Source organism: Aulonocara stuartgranti, assembly GCF_965226115.1.
Source record: "Aulonocara stuartgranti genome assembly, chromosome: 8".
Lineage (NCBI taxonomy): Eukaryota > Metazoa > Chordata > Actinopteri > Cichliformes > Cichlidae > Aulonocara > Aulonocara stuartgranti.
The window spans coordinates 28,577,309-28,597,655 of NC_138959.1; the positions used below are offsets into that span (position 1 = coordinate 28,577,309).

At 41.4% G+C, this 20,347-nt stretch overlaps 1 protein-coding gene across 11 annotated transcripts in view; it reads right to left on the minus strand.

Annotated features, from left to right (window-relative positions):
- Nucleotides 1-20,347, minus strand: part of tmem94 (transmembrane protein 94) — a 41,513-nt gene that overhangs the window by 16,856 nt on the left and 4,310 nt on the right. For 2 of the 11 annotated variants that reach the window (XM_082543884.1, XM_082543891.1), the window contains exons 1-19: nt 19,553-19,670; nt 17,643-17,762; nt 16,176-16,303; nt 15,743-15,879; nt 15,314-15,519; nt 14,445-14,596; nt 13,519-13,621; nt 13,331-13,417; nt 12,983-13,099; nt 10,345-10,401; nt 8,745-8,852; nt 4,311-4,484; nt 3,987-4,208; nt 3,351-3,663; nt 2,249-2,422; nt 1,957-2,059; nt 1,638-1,846; nt 1,121-1,302; nt 587-719 (exon numbers count right to left, since the gene is read on the minus strand). In XM_082543884.1, coding sequence (XP_082400010.1) covers nt 587-719; nt 1,121-1,302; nt 1,638-1,846; nt 1,957-2,059; nt 2,249-2,422; nt 3,351-3,663; nt 3,987-4,208; nt 4,311-4,484; nt 8,745-8,852; nt 10,345-10,401; nt 12,983-13,099; nt 13,331-13,417; nt 13,519-13,621; nt 14,445-14,596; nt 15,314-15,519; nt 15,743-15,879; nt 16,176-16,303; nt 17,643-17,762; nt 19,553-19,621 — 2,794 coding nt within the window. In that variant the 5' untranslated portion in view covers nt 19,622-19,670. Of the gene's footprint in view, nt 1-586; nt 720-1,120; nt 1,303-1,637; nt 1,847-1,956; nt 2,060-2,248; nt 2,423-3,350; nt 3,664-3,986; nt 4,209-4,310; nt 4,485-8,744; nt 8,853-10,344; nt 10,402-12,982; nt 13,100-13,330; nt 13,418-13,518; nt 13,622-14,444; nt 14,597-15,313; nt 15,520-15,742; nt 15,880-16,175; nt 16,304-17,642; nt 17,763-19,552; nt 19,673-20,347 lie in introns of those variants that run through there. The other 9 variants (XM_082543893.1, XM_082543888.1, XM_082543885.1 and 6 more) reach the window with 7 other exon arrangements.

Below are 20,347 nucleotides of genomic sequence, written 5' to 3' on the forward strand. Positions count from 1 at the left end.
GGTTTCTCAGGTTTTTCAGGCTCCATTTACTTATAAATCTAGAGGTGTGCCAATCCTCAGTTGTACAAATATTCTCTTTAGAGTGGAGGCCACAAAGTCTGATCCATATCATAGATACTTTTGGTTACTCTACCAAATGCTTTTCTAATTATTTATGCTCCTGATGTTGATGCTCTTTTTTTTTGAGTTTTGATATTATTCCTTCATCTAATTCCAACATTGCATTTGGAAGTAGAGTCAACTGTTATCTTGAGCCCATTCTTGACAGCCTACCCACTCCCAATCATTTTCCAGAACAGATTTTAAATGAGTTAATTAAATCAAAATATTTGGTGGATATTTGGAGATTTCCAATTATTCCAACTTTTGAAAGAGCCATGTTTTTTTCCCTTTTGAATATTTATTGTAAATAAGACAGAAATACTTCCTATTCGATTACTTGTTGGAATAATCAACAGTTTACTTGATTACTAAAATAATTGATAGCTGCTACACTATTAATGACTAAATATATAATCAGCCTTTAAAATTGTTCCCATTACTAATAACACGAATATTAACTCAAACTTGTCAGAAACACGGGTACCTTGGTTCAAATCCTCATGCAGGGAGCCATGACTGGGGCTTGATGGAGCTCCATCACAGGGACCGTCTCCGTTTGGTGTCAGAGAGATATGACAGTTCCAGCCTGTCTCTAAACCCATCTTCTCTGCAAACACCTGCACAAATCCAAAGGAGCCGTCTCAAATTTATAGTAGATTATAGCAGTATACTAGACTATATATAGACACTACTATATAGTAGTATCCAGTATTTTAGTAGGTTTTTCCAAACAAATCTGAAAATTTTCTTCAGGTCATAAACTGTGACCTTGTGTGAGAGCACACCTGTCTAAAGTGAAACACGCAATGTCATTTGCTGTTAGACCCTCATCAAATCTTTTTAGATGACGGAGAACAGTAATTAGCAGTAATTAAATAAGTTACCACCTTTGTCCTATTTGTCTGTAAATGAGCAAAAACTTATAGATACTTATAGATAATAGAAATACTAAATAAATAAGTTAAAACTAAATAAGTAAGCTTTTAGTTGCAATGATTAAGAGCTTGACTGTACTCACCTTGCTGCGGAGCTCATCCTCCATGGAAAAGTAAACAAAGCGGATGCAAGCAGTGACGAGGGCATCAATGAGACGGACCGTGTCTAGCCTTGCCTGGAACTGGGATGACACCATTCCCATAAAGATCTGCCCGCTTAGGGCCTGAACACAGTCGTCACGCTCCACACCCTCACCTATACCTTCTGTGAGCACGACGGGAAAGAGGAAAGAGAGGGTAACTAAACAATGTAACATCTGTCTAAAGTCAGAGAAATCTCTTTATCCATACAATTTTGCAATTTACAGTCACTTCCAAGACATGTAGAATCAAAACTTACTAACTCACTTGTATGCAGTGATTGCCAAGTAAGTAAAAAGCATCTGTCCAAGTCATGGTCTTTGATAAACAAGTCAAACTACTGAACCTTGGATAACAGCAATTGAGCTTTGCAGTGACAACATATTTCCTTTAATTCTTGTACAGTTTTGTCTTGCTCAAATGCAAAACCACCCATTTCATCAGTGTCACAGTCCATACCATCTGAGCTCCAGCTGTTCCTGCAGGAGTTGTGTTTGATGGGAGTCGTGGAGGGCAACTCTAGTCCAGAAAACAGACAGGGACCAGGAGCCAGTTCCATACATTTCCCATTCAGCTGGCTAGACAGAGATACTTGCATGGGTTTATACGCAAAAGCTGAGCAGTAACCTGATAGACAGGCACGTTGGTAGAAGTCCAGGACCTTCTTTCTGTGACACAGGAACCAAAGGATGAAATGAAAACTTTCCAAATTCACTGTGTGCATTTGGAAAGTGTAACTATGTTGACTTCAAGCACAAACAAAAAGCCAAAGACAGACCTGTCTGAGCCTGAGAGGGGGTAGATATCAGTTCCATCCCAGAAGTCAGTGCAGGCCTCCAGGATAAGGTCAGCTGAACCATGTGACAGCATCTGGACATTATCTAACAGTGCATAAAAGCATTATCAAGAAAGAAAACAACAAAACATTATGGTACTGTTTGGCCAAAGGGAGGATTGGAGAGAAACATATACAGGAACATGGGTTATGTGCAGGGAATAAAGAGATGGTGCTGAACATTTTATTAAAACTGCATCATAAAACCCAAAACAATAATAGTGTGCTGACTCACTGGATGAAGAGTCTCGTACGAACAGAGAGATGAGATGGGAGATGGGAGGCTGGCGTTTGGTGAAGTAATGAAGGCGGTGGGATGTGAACTCCTTGGTCTTCTCTCCAGATGGCAGCTGGTAGAGGGTCAAGTGGTTCTCCTGTTTAAACAACTCTCTCGCACCAGGGGTGAACCCTGACAAACAGACAAAAAGTAGAAAACAATGCTTCTGAATTGTTCTCTGATAGATTTTAATATCGCACTCAATCGATTCGGATGCAGTGATTTATTTAAAATTATATACCAGTGAATGAGAACATAACGTCTTGAGAAAGCTAATTTTTTGTAATTTAATTTGGTAAAGTAAAGTAAAACATATATTCTTTGTTCATTACGAGTAATGAACAAAGAATATATAATAATAGAATATATTATTTGTATAAAATCTCTCTTTTAACCCCTGTCGTGTAATATGTGCTTTTAATGCTTCTATTACTGCTGGGAGCACTTTGCACTTTACCTACATAATAATTTAGCCTACATAATCATACCACACACTCGTTACAAATTAAACACACAGATTCGACATTTGGATTTAGTGGTAAAATAAAAAATAAACCCTGGCTTGTCAGACACAGCAGGGTTAAATCAGTGGTTTTCATTTTTCCTGTTGGGTTGATAAAGGCATGTTGCTGTCGCATCATAGACTACTTGTTTCATTTGTAGAGATGTGTTTACAACAATGCACTGCGGTCTGAATATTACTAGGCTATTAGGAGTGTTGCGTTTAACCATCTACATTATGCTGTAGAAATTTCAGTTTGAAATTTTTTTCCTCCCATCTTACTCTGCATTTCTGGCAGGATCATTGACAGGGCCACTCAGAGGTTGCTTCTGGCCACATGTGGCCTGTAGGCCATTGCTTGAGTAGGCTGGGCGTAGAGGATCTGTAAAATCCTCTGTGCCACAGGATAACCATTGTTAAATAGGTTTATATCAGCATGTAACCTGTAACTTATACATTGTGTTAAATAGCGACCCACAGGCTGTTGGATATAACCAAAAGATTCAGGGAAGTCATTACTTGTTTAGTTTATATAAGAATCAGTTCTGACATGCTCACCTATAAGTCTGGAAAGCTCACAGAGCCCCCATGGAACATATACTGGCAGCACCGTGCCGTGGCTCTCCTGCAGAGCCAGGTTTGATAGATGGTCAGAGAAGCGACAGAGCTGCTTGGTGACACTGGCATTGCAGAGGTTTAGCATGATATTCAGGCCCAGTGGCTTTAGGGAGGGCAGGTGGCACTGCCAGGATTGGTCATCAAACTGGATGCTGGCAGGGTTCTGCTGGTCTTGTGACAGGCTCAGCATCTCCAGGTGGTAGTCACACACAAAGTCATCAGCCTCCACTTCAGGACAGCCCAGTGAAAAATCCTTGAGATAAGAGAAAAAAACCTGAAGCCACATACCAACTTCCTGAGTTCCTACACTTTATTTGTACTGTGCTGGTTAGTTCCCTGTCATTTTAAGTTATTTCTTATTGGTTAGCTTAAATATGTAGGCCATAGCAGCAGCAGTGAAAATTCAAACTGACAAAAAAAATTTTAATACAACATTTACATCTCAGATAACCCAAAATTTCAGTATTAATGGGACTTACTAACGTTTTCACCATCTGTTTTTAAAATTTTATGTATTAATTTTTTTTTTTTTTTTTTAAAGAGCTCTATATTAGAAATTTCAGTTGCAGTTTGTACCGGTGTCTGGGCATCCTCGCCTCCCTCAGTGTCATGGCTGAAGCTCACATTCGATCCAGAGTGGTGTTTAGTGCAAGTGGGTACAGGCTGGCAGTGCTGCTGAATCTGGAGAGTGTCAGATGAGAGTGCTGTTTCGTGCGACATCTCGCTGGGATCTGGCCCCACTCCCGGCTGAGGGGGGGGCTCTTTCTGCAGACAAAGCAGAGCCTCTGCCTCCTGGCCCTACCAGACAATAAAAGGTTTTCTTGTTTTTTGTTGTTTTTTTATTAAACTCTAAAATTAATTTTGGGGGGCTAAAAGCTTTGCCTAAGAGAACAAACAAACCTCTTCCCTGTCATCATCCATCTCCATTTGGCAGTATGAATTAACAGACATGTTGTCTCTGAGGTCATCTTGACTGTTGTGTGATGGTTCCACTCGTCCACTAAAGAACAGCACAGTCTCCGGACTGGGATTTGGCCACGAAAGAATACCCTGCTTGTCCACACAACATAGAACCTGCACGCAAAACAAAAGTACAGATTATATAAACACACACTTACAGAACAAAAAGCTTCCTGAGAAAATAGCTTTCAGTGATAAGAAGAGTTCTAGGCTTTTTAACCTCTATAAAGCGCTGGCTCAGGGAAGCATTGTTTGGTCACTACTTTAGGAATTCCAAAACAGTTCCAAATATCCACACAGAAGAGTTACACACACACACACACACACACACACACACACACACACACACACACACACACACTGTAGTATAGGACCCATGTGCCTAAATACGTACAATTTGAAATTGCATAAGGTCCACGTCCTCGAAAATATTTTAACAGTGCTGTGAGAAAGTATTTCACCCATTCATGATTTTGTATTGGTTTTTGCAATTTCATCACACTTACATGTTTCAGATCATCAACCAAGTTTAAATGTATTGGGCAAAGATAACCTAAGTTATTAAGGGAAAAAAGCTATCCAAACCTACCTAGTAATTGGTCTTAACTTAATAATAACTGGTTGTGCCATCCTTGGAAGCAATAACTATAATTATTGTATCCAAAAGATATTATTTAGAATCTGTTCATTATGTAGAGAGACAACACTGGTTCATCCCTTGCATTAGGTGGTTTTTTATGCTTGAATGATTCATAGGTCAGTGTTAATTGGCAAAAAACAAACAAACAAAAATATTCCTCTGAAAATGGTACAAGGACTGAAAAAGAAGAAAAAGTTTGAAAGACAATTTCTTCGGCGAAACAACTAGTAGCTCAGTGTTCCAACATTCGAAAGAAGGGACTGCTCTCACAGCTAGAGATTGACGAGGTACAACACAAATGCTACGGCAAGGAGGAGTCAGGACGCCAGTCAGGGGGGAGATATCATCACCCCCACCCGAGATTGGGTACATAGCCCCAAGTGCGATAGGAGAAGGATCGTTGAGTGCGAGAGGAACTGACCTGAAAAATAGGATCATGGCCAAGCTTGAAACCTGGATCCCCCGTAGCCGGTTACCAAGATTACGTGAAGTACCCTCAGAAGGTCTGCTAGATGATGTTAATGCAGCACTACGGGCAATACCTACAACCACGATTACCGACACTAACAAGCTGATCTACAATACGGCAACAGTGATCAGTGAGATGCTTGGCTACAAGTTGAACAGCGACAAGGGGCAGTAACCTCCATGGAGAAGGAGGCTAGAGGGCAAGATCAAAGTAGCACGGAGGGAGGTTAGCCAACTAACGGAGTTGCAGAAAGGTGCGACAAAGAAGGTGCCTAAGAAATACAGCAAGCTGTCCATACCTGAGGCCTTGGAAACTGCCAAGCAAAGACTCACAGCCTTGGCCAGCCGCTTGAGGAGGTACACCAGAGAGATAGAAGGCAGGAGAATAAACCAGCTGTTCTCCACAGAACCAGCAAAGGTGTACTCTCAGTGGCAAGGGAACAATAAGAGAACAGCACCACCAAGGCTGGAGACGGAGCAATACTGGAAGAGCATATGGGAGAAGGATGTAACCCATAACGGCAATGCTCAGTGGCTAGAGGATCTGAGGGCTGACCACAGCGACCTCCCTGAACAGGGTCCAGTAACCATCACAGTGGCAGATATCCAAGAAAGGGTCTCCAGTATGAAGAGTTGGACAGCACCAGGGCCCGACATGGTTCACGCCTACTGGCTGAAGAAGCTGACTGCACTCCACGAGCGTCTGGCAGCACAAATGAACCAGCTGCTAGTTAACGAGAGACACCCGGAATGGCTAACTGAAGGCCGGACGGTCCTGATCCCCAAGGACCCCAAGAAGGGACCGGTCCCCTCCAACTACCAACCAATAACCTGCCTCAGTACTACATGGAAGCTCCTGTCAGGCATCATATCGGCTAAGATGAACAGGCACATGGGTCAATACATGAGCGGGACACAGAAAGGGATTGGCAAGAATACCAGAGGCGCAAAACACCAGCTACTGGTATACAGAACAATCAGCCGAGACTGCAAGACCAGACTGACCAACCTGTGCACTGCCTGGATTGATTACAAGAAGGCCTTTGACTCAATGCCCCACAGCTGGATATTGGAATGCCTAGAATTGTACAAGATCAATGGGACCCTAAGAGCCTTCATCAGGAACTCAATGGGGATGTGGCGTACAACACTAGAGGCCAACTCCAAGCCCATAGCACAAGTCACCATCAAGTGCGGGATCTACCAAGGAGATGCTCTGTCCCCACTGCTGTTCTGCATAGGCCTGAACCCCCTCAGTGAGATCATTAACAAGACTGGCTACGGATACCGACTACGGAACGGAGCAGTTGTCAGCCACCTCCTGTACATGGATGACATCAAGCTGTATGCCAAGAGTGAACGAGACATCGATTCACTGATCCACACTACCAGGCTATACAGCAATGACATTGGAATGTCGTTGGGACTGGAGAAGTGTAGTCTGATGGTAACAAAGAGAGGGAAGGTAGTCAGAACTGAGGGGATTGAACTACCAGAAGGCAACATTGCAGACATAGAGGACAGTTACAAGTACTTGGGGATCCCACAGGCGAATGGGAACCATGAAGAGGCCGCTAGAAAAGCTGCAACCACCAAGTACCTGCAGAGGGTCAGGCAAGTCCTGAGGAGTCAGCTGAATGGTAAGAACAAGATCCGGGCCATCAACACGTACGCCCTGCCCGTGATCAGGTACCCTGCTGGGGTAATAGGCTGGCCAAAGGAGGAGATAGAAGCCACTGACATAAAGACAAGAAAGCTCCTTACCATGCATGGAGGGTTTCACCCCAAATCCAGCACCCTGAGGCTGTACGCTAAGCGGAAGGAAGGGGGCCGGGGACTGGTGAGTGTCAGCACCACAGTCCAGGATGAGACAACGAACATCCAAGAATACATTGGGAAGATGGCCCCAACTGACCGAGTGCTCAGTGAATACCTCAGGCAGCAGAAACCCAAGAAAGAGGAGGGAGACGAGGAACCATCATGGAAGGACAGGCCCCTGCACGGTATGTACCACCGGCAGATAGAGGAGGTGGCTGATATCCAGAAATCCTACCAGTGGCTGGACAAAGCTGGACTGAAAGACAGCACAGAGGCACTAATCATGGCAGCACAAGAACAAGCTCTGAGCACAAGATCCATAGAGGCTGGGGTCTATCACACCAGGCAAGACCCCAGGTGCAGGCTGTGTAAAGATGCCCCAGAGACAATCCAGCACATAACAGCAGGGTGCAAGATGCTAGCAGGCAAGGAACGCCATAACCAAGTGGCCGGCATAGTGTACAGGAACATCTGTGCCGAGTATAACCTGGAAGTCCCGAGGTCAAAATGGGAGATGCCCCCAAGGGTGGTGGAGAATGACCGAGCTAAGATCCTGTGGGACTTCCAGATACAGACGGACAAAATGGTGGTGGCTAACCAACCGGACATAGTGGTGGTAGACAAACAGAAGAAGACGGCCGTAGTGATCGATGTAGCGGTTCCGAATGACAGCAATATCAGGAAGAAGGAACACGAGAAGCTGGAGAAATACCAAGGGCTCAGAGAAGAGCTCGAGAGGATGTGGAGGGTGAAGGTAACGGTGGTCCCCGTGGTAATCGGAGCACTAGGTGCGGTCACTCCCAAGCTAGGCGAGTGGCTCCAGCAGATCCCGGGAACAACATCGGAGATCTCTGTCCAGAAGAGCGCAGTCCTGGGAACAGCTAAGATACTGCGCAGGACCCTCAAGCTCCCAGGCCTCTGGTAGAGGACCCGAGCTTGAAGGATAAACCGCCCGCAGGGGCGTGCTGGGTGTTTTTTTTTTATATATATATATATATATATATATATATATAAAAAATATATAAAAGTCACTCATTAATAAATAGCTGGAAAAGAAACGTGTAGTTGTAGCAGTAAACAGTGTGTTAAGTGGATGCATTGTTACTTGGATTCGGGTCAGGTAACTGGATGGTACCACACCTGAGAGCAGTTACTGTGTTCAGATCTGCACAAATGAACTGCATCAAGCAGGAAAACTAACCCGCGTTTGATTTAAATGGACTTAATACTGCAGGTATGAAAATACCCTAAGTTTACATAGAAATTTGATATGAGGTTAGCCAGCACAGATTAGGTGTTCTGTTCTATGATCATATATCAAAAGCTTACAGAACAGAGCTGCATATAATTTTATTCTATTTTTAATTTGATCTAGACGCAACATGAAATGCATTTTGGGTAGCATTTTTTTACCTAGATGTATTTGTCTAATGGCCTACAATACTCACTGTGACAGATCCCAATGTATGTAAAAGGCTGGAAGTACAGCAGAGTGTCTGAGATTTTCCCTTCAGGACAGCAACCAGGTGTCTCCATACACATCGGAGCATCTCCTGCTTAAGTGAAAACACACACACAGACACACAGTTATCAAGAGAACTACTTACTACTAGATATCAAAAACATAAATGCTTAAATACATGACTAAAATGTATGAGTCTTATGAGGAGGGGCAATATACATGTAGGAACACCAATCGCCTTTGGACCTCAGGTCGGGTGCTCCACTCCTGACTAGGGTGCCTGTATCCAGTAAGAAATACATAACAGACCTGCCTTTTCTCTATGCATAAATACCCCCACCCCCCCCGTATCCCACCCACTAACCCAGATGCCAATATGAAGAGATAATCACTTTATTATTATTGTCAGTGGTCATAAACTTTATGCCTGATCACTGCATGTCAGAGAACTGAAGTGTATTGCAGAGATCTGAAGTGTCATTAGGTTCAGATCAGGAGCATGTTTAACAGAGAAACCTTCCTCTTGATGAATCTTCCTCTTCTACTAAGCTGTCAGATACCGTAATTAGATTGTCAGCAGAAGTAGCCACCCCAGTTCTCTTTCGTGAATGCAAATTTGTCCACTACACTTCCCTTTTCTATAGACATGTTCCCTACAAGTTTAAATAACAGATTGAGCTGCTAATGTGCAGGATTGACAGCCACAGAGGAGTTCAAAGTCTTTCATTGAACTCCCCTGCAGCTCACTGACCAGCATGTCTTCCAAACACAAAGTCAAACTTTATTTCATGAAATTAGGTGGAAAATATTTTCATGGTTCACTGTTGATAAGGAGAGGACACAAGGAGAGGAAACCTAATTTCCAGTCATGCAGTATAAGCAAAAAAGCAGAGGTGAAAGGTCCAACAAAGAGTCAGTGCCTCTCTTATCCTCAACACTTTCTATCATTTTCTCTGATTCAAACGCCAAATACTAAATGTTTGCAAAAAGACAGACTGGTGGCAGTTGTTACTGTCCAGTTATAACAGAAGACAATGACTGAGTTTGGTTAGAAGCTGTGTAAGGTGGTGGGAACAGAAGTAGTAACCATGGACATGAACACATAATCTTAAACACACAGGATAGATTATTGAAGGTAACTATTCGATGACAAAACAAATTTCCCACGTGTGGGACTAATAAAGGTTATCTTATCTTATAACGGGAGGCATCTGAGTGTAAAATCACATGAAGAGTTGCTTGGTCAAATTGTGTTGACTAATAATGTCCAAACAAAACCATTCAAAGAGAGGGAAATCACATGTACAGCATTTACAAACAGAAAGCAAAGTCAAGTATTTGGATGAAAGCAAAAAGCAAACAAAAAGGACACCGAATCTAATGTCTATGTAAGACATTCAGATGTAAGTGGGACTGAGGGTGAGAGGGGAAGGTGGAAAAGTAGCAAGAGCTATGTACAATGGTTCCACAGAAGGGTTGCAAACAAACGGGTAAAGACAGTGAGTGGGTTCGTTCAGGTGGATTTGGGAGCCAAGCAAGTTTAGGCGGGGGGAGAGAATGGGGTGTCAAACAGCATGAGGTTATACCTGGGAGGAAACCATCTCGGTGTAGCTGCTTAGAGTGTCCTCAGAGAACTTAGCAAGCTAGGGCAAGAGAAGAGTCTAGTTAAAACACAGAAGGAGGCTCTCACTGTGCCTCCTCTGTGTGGGATATGGTGTGTGTGTGTTTGTGTGTGCATGTGCACTGTTATTACTGAACTGAAGAAGAAAAACATCTGAAACAGTGTGCAGTGCAGACGATCAGAAGTTAGCAAACAGCAGACACAAAAACACTGGATAACCTATATTTGATGAGACGCCATGAACACTGGTCTGGGCCCTAAAGTGATGCCTTCACCTTTATCGTGCAATTTGCAGCAGACTAAATTCGAATTTTTACATTTTTACCAACACTTACATGCATTGCTCCTAATTAGATTCAGAATATGGGGCTGGTGGGGCTGCTCTGGCTTTGTGAGTTAGAAGTCCAACTTGAAGTCCAAATTCTGACATCTGATGCACCAACACTCAGCCAACATTCCTTTGACAGGTTCAACTACTGAAACCTTCAAAGGCACATTACTTCCATCTTTATGACCAAAGCCTGGTATTGTTATTGCTGTTTAATCACAAACATTTCACCACAAAAAAGCCTGATATCGCATTTTGAAAGGAAAAAATAAACTATATATGACCTAGACATCTACCAAATATTGACTTTAGAAAGATTTAATCTGTGTACCATTTAGATCTATTTTAGAACCTTTGTCAGAAGAAAATTTGGTGAATGGTTGAAATTAGCTTCAAAGCCTCAAAAGATGATTTTTCACCTTTTCAAACAAATTTACACTTAAAGGGTATGTTTTTAAAGGCTATGACTGGCCACCCAGAGTTGTTGTCAGCCATTAGATATTACCCTTACTGTGACGGATAAACTTTTGTCAATACAGGTAAGAGTGTAAGAAAAAGTGTGATCTCATTGACTATTTACTGTGATAGAATTTGTCAGCCATTATGTCACCACAAGACTGTTTATATATTCCTATTTCTTAGTATTTACCCTCAAAACCACCGACTGAGTTGCAGTGCTGCTGGTAGAAGCAACATTTTGACAATAAAAAGGTGAGAAAATCATCCATTAACAGAAAATTAACTCATGCTCAAGTTTAATGCAGACAATAAGAAGTTATACTACGTCCACTATAACTTCACAGATGAAATAATGTTCATTTATACTAAACAGCTGTATTGGGGTCTCATCCGTGCACAAACACATGTATCAACAGTGGGGTCATTGAGCAAACTACTGTTGTCAGCCATTACTGAAACTGCTAAAGACAGCGTTCTCCATCACAAAAGCTATTGATGAAATTGATTTTGGAAGAATGAAGTCCATTCCTTCAGTAGAATTTGGAGAAGGAATCCGAAGGTGCATTAAAGTTATTCTTGACACACATGACTGAATTTCATTTAGTCATTTATCGCTATCTAAAAGCATTACTCCAACAGTTTTACACTGTAGTTCTACTCAGTGTGTCTGTGTCTGTGTCCCTGAAGGACTTGTTGAGAAAAAAGCATTGGTGTTATTATCAGGGTTTGAAGAGTTCTAGAAATAATAGTTATAGATTTATTCACCTTTGAAATCCGATGTGTCTGCTTCTTTGCAACCTCTGTTCAACTGTCTGCATGAAGTTAAAATTTGGTTATCACATAATTTTCTTACACTGAATGAGAATAAGACCGAAATCATTGTTTTTGATAGTCACACTCCGCCAGACCAGTTAGCTGATGGCCTAGGTCCTCTTGCTAGCCATTTCTCGCTCACTGTAAGAAACCTCCGAGTGTTCCTGGATGGCGCTTTTAAACTTGAGAAACAGGTCTCCACTGTGGTAAACAACAGCTTTCACCAGTTGCGTCAGATATCCAAAGCAAAGCTGTTCCTACCTCTAAAGGACCTTGAAAAGCTTATCCACGCATTTATCACATCCAGACTGGACTACTGTAACTCCCTCTACAGCCTCCAACATGCTTCAGTTAGTTCAGAATGCAGCTGCGCGCCTCTTAACAGGTACGAGAATCTATGAACACATCACTCCAATTTTAGCCAGCTTACATTGGCTCTCTGTTAAATATCGTATAGATTTTAAAATTCTTTTGTTCACTTTTAAAATTCTAAATAATTTAGCACCCAGCTATCTTTCCGAACTCCTCCACTTGTACAATCCCAATAGAGCACTAAGATCGTCCAATCAGATGCTCCTAGCACAACCTAGGTCTCGACTGACGTTGAGAGGCGACCGGGCCTTTGCAACCATAGCACCTAGACTCTGGAATAACCTCCCTGTTCATATTCGTACCATCTTTTTACTTTGGCTTTTGATTCTAACTAGTTGGTTGTTATCTGGCTTGTTGTGTTGTCACCTATTGTTTCCTGCCCTGTTTTCTTATTGTTTATTTTAATTGTCTCATGCTTTTACTGACTGTGAAGCACTATGGTCAGCTTTGTTGTTTTTAATATGTGCTATATAAATACATTTTGATTTGATGTGTTCTTTTAGACCTGTTACTAAAAGTAAAAAAAAAAAAAAAAAAAAAATCACTGATAATAACTGAAGCCTTTTCTCCTGTCATTGCATGTCACATTTGTGTGTGTGTTTGACCGTGTCCCTGTGTGCATGTCCCTTACCAGGCCAGCTGGTGACACACGGCTGAACTCGGCGAGGACCCTGGCCTCTCCGTAAGCATTCACCAGCACCCACATAATAGGAAAGAGCAGGGGCAAAATGGGCAGAACACCCATTAGCTGAAAAAACAAGTCATACACACATTTCTGTCCAGTCTTTTTCGCTTTCAAGAATATTCTTAGTACAATCATTATGTTTGGTGCCAACACAGAACAAACTGTTAGGAAAGTTTATTATCAATAGTAATCACAAAAAACACCTTTACATACACACTGGTTGGCTGTGTCCCTACATCACTAATACATTACAGTCTTTGCTGTCTGCACATTTACTGCTTTGAATTATTTTACCTGAAGCTGAACAAAATTGTAGCATCTAGGAGTGAGGCTGGGGGCAGTAAGAAGAAAGCGAACAGTGTTAACAAGCAGGAATGCCACCTAGAAGAGGGGAGCAAAACACACATAAGACTGCACATATTTACATGTTCATGTTCAAATACAATGCAGAATACATTAGGAAGAACACACCAACTACTCACCAGTACAACAGGACAGACTAGCTTGGTGATAACCGACTGTACTGTAAATCTCTCATTATCGAGCACAGTGACTGGGCGAGACAGGGCCAACTCCAAATTGTTCCTGTTGGATAAAAGACAGACAGAAATACAAATGATTTTACCAAAGTTTAACAACTTTTTTCCATTACCATTCATTCCCATTGATACTCTTCTTATGTTCATCATCATTCTTCATCTGTGAGATGTTATGGTTTCTTTTCATTACATCATAGTCACATGACAGCAGTATAGCCAATTAACTTTTGTCAATATGGGTACGAGCGCAAGCTAATGTTCAAATAAAATGTCACAATTGAGAAAAAGTGTGATTTCTTAATATTTACTTTCCAAAAGCCACAGACTGAGTTGCAGTACTGTTTCCTGAAGCAACGTTTTGATAATAAAATGGTCAGAAGAAAATTAACTCAAGTTTGATGCAGATCCAGGATAACAGGATCAAAGTTACACTTACCTCCACTATAATTTCACAGATGAAATAATGTCCATTTATACTAAACAGCTGTATTGTGGTCTCATTCGGGCACAAACAAATTTATCATCAGTCTTCTGGGTTATCTAGCAAACTGCAAATGGGAAGCATTGCTCCTTTTGGAGAACAGTAACTTTGCTGTTTATTTTTCTGTTATGGTGGGCAGATGAAGATTTGCCCTTTTGACCTTTTAAACAGCACACTGGTGCATTAATGTGCATAACCTAATGTTAACCTAAGGTGAATGTCATGTATGTATGTTTTGCTTCCATCCCACCAAAAAAATGCATATGTACATGAAAGACTGTATAATACTTTTAACATTCATTTTTAATATTTGAGGATATTAGAAGTAATTCCAATATTTGGTTTAAAAAACAAAAAACAAAAAAATAAACATGGCTATGTTCCCTACCTTATCGTGTCCAGGACTGGAGTACAGACCACTCTGAAGAGGCGGTGTTGCTGGGGGCTCTGGGGTCCTCTTTTCTCATTGGCCCGTGGTGAAGGAGGAGGGGAGAATGGTGGGAATAAATCTCCTGGTTCAAGCACAATGTGCTCATCATCCTGAGGAGGAAAAATGAAAAGAAAAAAAAAAAAGAACAATTATAATTTCTGAGATACCAGATACCGGTCTTACTGACAGGTTAAGGACCTTCTATGGCCCTGTCAGCTCTCCTAGATTTAACCACCTGTCTGCTGCACTGTCAATCATAGTCTCAAGACTATGCTGCGAGACACAGCAAACCTTTTAGCAAAAGAAAGTACTGATGTGGCATCCTAGAGGAGTTGGACCTCCTGTGAAACATGTGTATGGTGCAGGTATCGTCTCGTGCTTCCAGTAGAAAAGATGAAAACTCAGCAAAGCATCCAGTCAGAAAATGATGATGAGGGGAAAAAAGGTCAGAGGTCTCCACCTGTAAAACTATTTATTTTTTTGCCTCCATTTTCATAAACAGTGTAAAAAACAATGTATTAAATAGAATTTTTTACACAAACTAATAACAAAAATATCCTGTCCATCCTTTTTACCACATATCATACAACAATGCATTAGTTTTGTCTAAATGTGGCTGATAAACTTCCAGTTGATGTATTTGTTATTCCTACCAGCAGAGGAAATACCGGGTGAGATTGTGTCTAATACCTAAATACAGGCTTAAGCTGCCGATACAAATTGTGATACGTGTTGCTTTTTAAAGCTTTTGAAAATTGTTATTTACTCAAAAAAATAGATACTATCTTACAAAAGTATACTACAGCTTACAGTAAATGCAGACTAACCTTAATGCCTCTAAGTGATGCAAAGGCCTCTTGACCAGGTCTCAAAGCAATGATATCGCCTTCCACCAGTAGACTAACAGGCAGGTTAACCAGCTGAGAGTCACGATAGGTCCAGTGAAGGGACCACGATGGGGATGAGGGTGTGTAAAGGTCAGGGTAGAGAGATGAAGGCCATTTCACTTCACCAACACAGGCTGACAAGTAATCTAGGATAATGAATTACAAAATTGAGGACTCATTTAGAGAACAAAAGAAGAACTAACATGACAGACTAACTCTTGTTAATGAAATAGGATTTGAAGAAGGTAAAACAAAAAACAATTACAACAACAACAAACAAAACTAAACAAACAAATGCGACTTTTACAGAGAATACAAGTTCCTCAATTCTTCTGTGTTTGCAGTAATGCAGTCATGAGCCTTACTCACCACTGAGCTGTGTGATGATGGCCTTTAGGCGCCATATCATCTCATTTCGCTTCAGTCTCTCCTGGCGTCCACCCAGACACAGGTTCAGCACCAAGAGGAGAAGGAGAGCAGCGGCATTCAGGAGCTCTATACCAGCACTGTGGAGGTGAAGACAGAAGACCACAGCTATGAATGAAAGATCAAAGAATACAGTGATGAAATATCTCTCATCATGGTGGACGAGGGAGATGCATTTCTCAATTACCTGGCTGTGCTAAACATTTTTAATGCAAACTAACTAGAATTTCAACCAGTGCTTTTTTTTTGGAAAGGATGCTATCTTGTAGAGAATCCCTCATGTGCCGAGAAGAAAGCTCTCAAAGCACTGACAGCTATGTGGACTTACCACCGTGTGGAGGTGAAGAATAAGACATCCCAAAAAGAGGTTACATACCTCCCCTTCGGCTGGCTACCATGGCAACAGACGAGTCCCACCACCACCAGCAGAGTGAGAGCAGCACCCGGCCAATGGACACAAGAGTGACGATTACCATGGTAAAGGAAGCTATTTTGCCACTGTTCCTATGGAAATGTCCCCAAAACAAAAGCAAGTAAGCACAACAATATACAACATGTTACATTACAAAGTAGTGTGCCTACACAGAGCACATGTGTATGTACACAGAGCCTCACAAGTATGTAAGGCTTATAAATAAATAAATAAATATTTATTTATTAGGGGCGCAACGATACTCGTATCGATATTGAACCGTTCGATACAGTGCTTTCGGTTCGGTACGCATATGTATCGAACAATACAACATTTTAAATTTATTTTATCAACTTTCCTTCTGACAATGCTGTAAGTGGATCTGCGTTCGACTACTCCGCCTAGGCTGCACTGTCCAGTGCAGATCCACTGAGTGCAGCACATGCTAGCAAGACGGAAGCTAAGCTCGTTGCAACATGGCAACTGCCTCAACGCTACCCGAAATTGAACCTCCCCCACCCTCATTCAGATCTGGCCTTTGGAACTATTTTGGTCTTCAAGTTAAGTATGACCCTGAAGGTAAGCGCGTCATGGACTAAAGTAAAACAGTATGTTGGATGTGCCACGCAATGCTCAATTACATGGGTGGGAGCTAGTGTGTTAGCGCAGTTAGCTCGTTAACGTGTTGGCCGTCCAGCCCCACGCACGGGGCGATCCGCGGTAGCTCGTTAACGGAGATTTGCCGCGTTATGATGTTAACGTCATTTTAACGAGATTAACGCTGACAGCACTAGTGGGAACACAACGAATATGACTGCACATTTACGCCGACATCATCCTAGTGCAAAGACAAGTGGAAGCAGACGCAAAACAACAAGCACGCATGCTACAAACTTTACCCGAGTCATTTAGACAGCCGTTAGCACAGGATTCTCTTCATGGGGACCTGATATGTTTAATATGCTGCTGAGAATATAGCCCAGAAGAAGCGTATAGTATAGCTTTTATTTTGGAAAGAGCCATTTCTCTGTAATAAACTCTTTTCCAAAGATGAGGGATTCCTCCATCAGATAGATTTATTTTTTATCCCTTTGTTGTTTCAGCAACATTAAATTTAAAAACTGTACTTTTGAGTTAAAATATATATTTATAATTTTAATAAATGACAAATTAAAAAAGCATGAACAATTTTTTGTATCGAAAAAATATCGAACCGTGACACCGAGTCACCGTGACAGCTCCTTTTTGGCACGAACAGAAAACAGCAGTGAAGTTGTTAACCTCACCAGGTACCGCCATCCAAGGAATAGTGCATACATATGTAGCATAATTTACAGATATAGCCACATATATGGAAAATCCAAAACGGGGAAATAAGGTTCTAAAGTAAGGACCACTGGTTTAAAAGTGTAGACACAAGTGTGTGCGTACCAGCACAGATGTTCGTCTGCATGCAACTCTCTGATGCTGTTCCAGCAAGCTGCTTAACTGGTCCCGGAGCTTCTCAAGAGCCTGGCCAGTTGAAAGGCCCAGAGTCACAGCATCCTCCTCCTGGAAGAACAACAACAAAATAAAACAATCCAGTCATTTTACTGGTCGATTTTAAAAAAGAAAAAAAAAAATCCTTTGTTTCACCATTAGTCTTGATGCTGGGTATCAAAAATTCTAGAAGTCCCACAGGTAGGCTTGATTAGCCTTGGGGGAGTTGGGGAGTGGGCAGAGGGAAGGGTTAGGAGCAGTGTGTGAATAAAGAGTTTACAACATTAAACCTATGCAGCCCGCAATTGTTCAGTAAAAAGCATGATAAAACAACAGCGGCAGTGATAATAACATTGGCATAGTTGAATATGGAGCTGGAGTCTGTTTACACAGCATGAGGCGCAAAGAGGCAGCACCCTTACTGAGATGGTGAGCTCAGGTAGATGGAAGAAAGCATGTTTCTAGCGTCCAAAACAGCAGCGCTGTTCCTGTAGCCAACTTTAAAACCTTTAATTTGAAACAGCTAGCGGGAATCCTTCATCAAATCACCTGATCAACAAAGTCCGACTTGGGAAAAAAAACAAAATTTTTTGCTGCTTCATACACTGCTGTTTGTTTTACACAGCAGTAAACCAGTTGTATTAAAATATGCAGATTAACCAAGTCTGACACCATGTTTAAATTATACAGCTTCCAGGCTGACGGCCGACAGCAGAAAGTATGAGGGTAAATATGCTGCAAAATGCCAGAGCTTATAGAATAAAGAAAAAATTGAGAATTTCAAAAACCACAATTATAACCACTGGACATGGGAGTATAGAGGGTGTCTGGGGAGCGTGAGTGTGTGTACGGTGTTCATTTCTGTGTCTCTACATGTTGGATGAGTGTGTGAGCATTTGTATATGTGTGCATGAGGGAGTGAATGCATTCTTGTGTGCCTGTTTGTCCGTGTCAGGTCTTACACTCCACCTCTCTTACAACATATCTTAGAATATCTCAGGCGCCCTGGGGGTGAGGGCCTATGAGGTGTACAAACAGGTATTCACAGACACACCATATTATTTGGCTGCTGCCTCTAAATATATTTTGCATTATTAGTACTGTGTGCTGTTCAGTAACATTTATTATTTATTGTTATTTATGCATATGTCGGTTCTTGCTGTTGTTTCTCTGCTGTGTTATTTTTTCCAGCAGTTGTTGAAGCAGATTGTGATTACAATAACACTAAATAAAAAAGATCCTAACAAAATATCACCATCAAGTGGACCATTAAAGTAAATGTCATGATGGTCCACTAGGGAAAGTAAATCTGTTGGCCATTTTTTGGTCTTCAGACAACAATTCTGCCAGACAGGACAGAATAAACACAATTATTCCACTATTGATTGAAAATTAGCTCTTCTTTATTTGAAAGTTTCAAACTCTCAAAAACATGTTTAGCCCCATTTTCTGTCAGTACGGAACGTTATGACACCAGGTGGGTTGGTTGCAGTCAATAGACACTTTTGTGTTGTCTCTTGCTGCAACAATCAGTTTTATGTTAAAACCAAGGACATACTCTGCACTGAAACAGGGAAATCCACCTGTTAACCATAATGTTCGGGCTTGTAATGCACCTTATAAATGAGGACTGTGTGGAGAAGAGCCTGTTTGAGTCAGGTGACAGGTGGTTCACCGGACCGACAACCCTGATTAAGAAAATTATTTTTCCTCATCTAGTCGATTGTACCAATCAGCTGATGCAATCAGTTCTATTTTATGCAATAAAATAGTCTCTCTTTTCCTACGCACATCAATCTAGTTGACAACAAAACAGCTTTAATACATGCACATCACACCATAAACATGACTATCTTTCTTACCAAAGCACGGTCAGGAATCCCATAAGCACGTGTGCTGGGAAAATTAGAGCTTTTTTCCTCTCGTGTCATCTCACTGACTGGATTGCTTCATTTTAGAAATGAGGAAAAGCGAAATGGAAGTGAAGGATAGAAGGATCGATGTGGAGATTTTGTTTGTTTTCCTGCAGACAGCATGTTCGAACGTGTTTCTGCAAGAAACATTCTTGTGGTGTGATGCACTGGTAGAGAGACTATTTTACTGCATAAAATAGTGCTGAACAGATTTTGCACTCATTTTTGAAGCCAGGGGCAGCACAAAAGTGATCCCTTTAGACTGATTTTTTTTTGTCTTTAATTTCCCCTGAGTTATTGGTTCTGTTACTAGCTAGCTAAAATAAACTAATGTGAGTCTTGACATCAACAACCACCCAATCCGGTGACATGACGTTCCATGCTAACAGAAGATGGCACTAAACATGTTTTTAAAAAGTTGACTTCAAGCACTTATTTCTTATATCCAGCTACAGACAGTGTTACATCTATGTCTGTTTCTGAAAGCAGGGCTATATTGTGCCTTTATACAATTTGTGTTTTGTTTTCACTTTAATGCAAAAATGTTATCACTTACTCCGAGTTAGCAAAATTCTAATATTTTATTAGCCTGTTACACATATACATCTCTGTGTTGTATCCAACACACTTCTGGTATCACAGTGGTTTCTGTTTATAGGTCTGCAGAAAAATTGCTCTCTCTGAAGAAGCAAAAAACCTTGGAAAAACAAGACCCCATGGTAGATGATGTTACAGCAAGGCAGT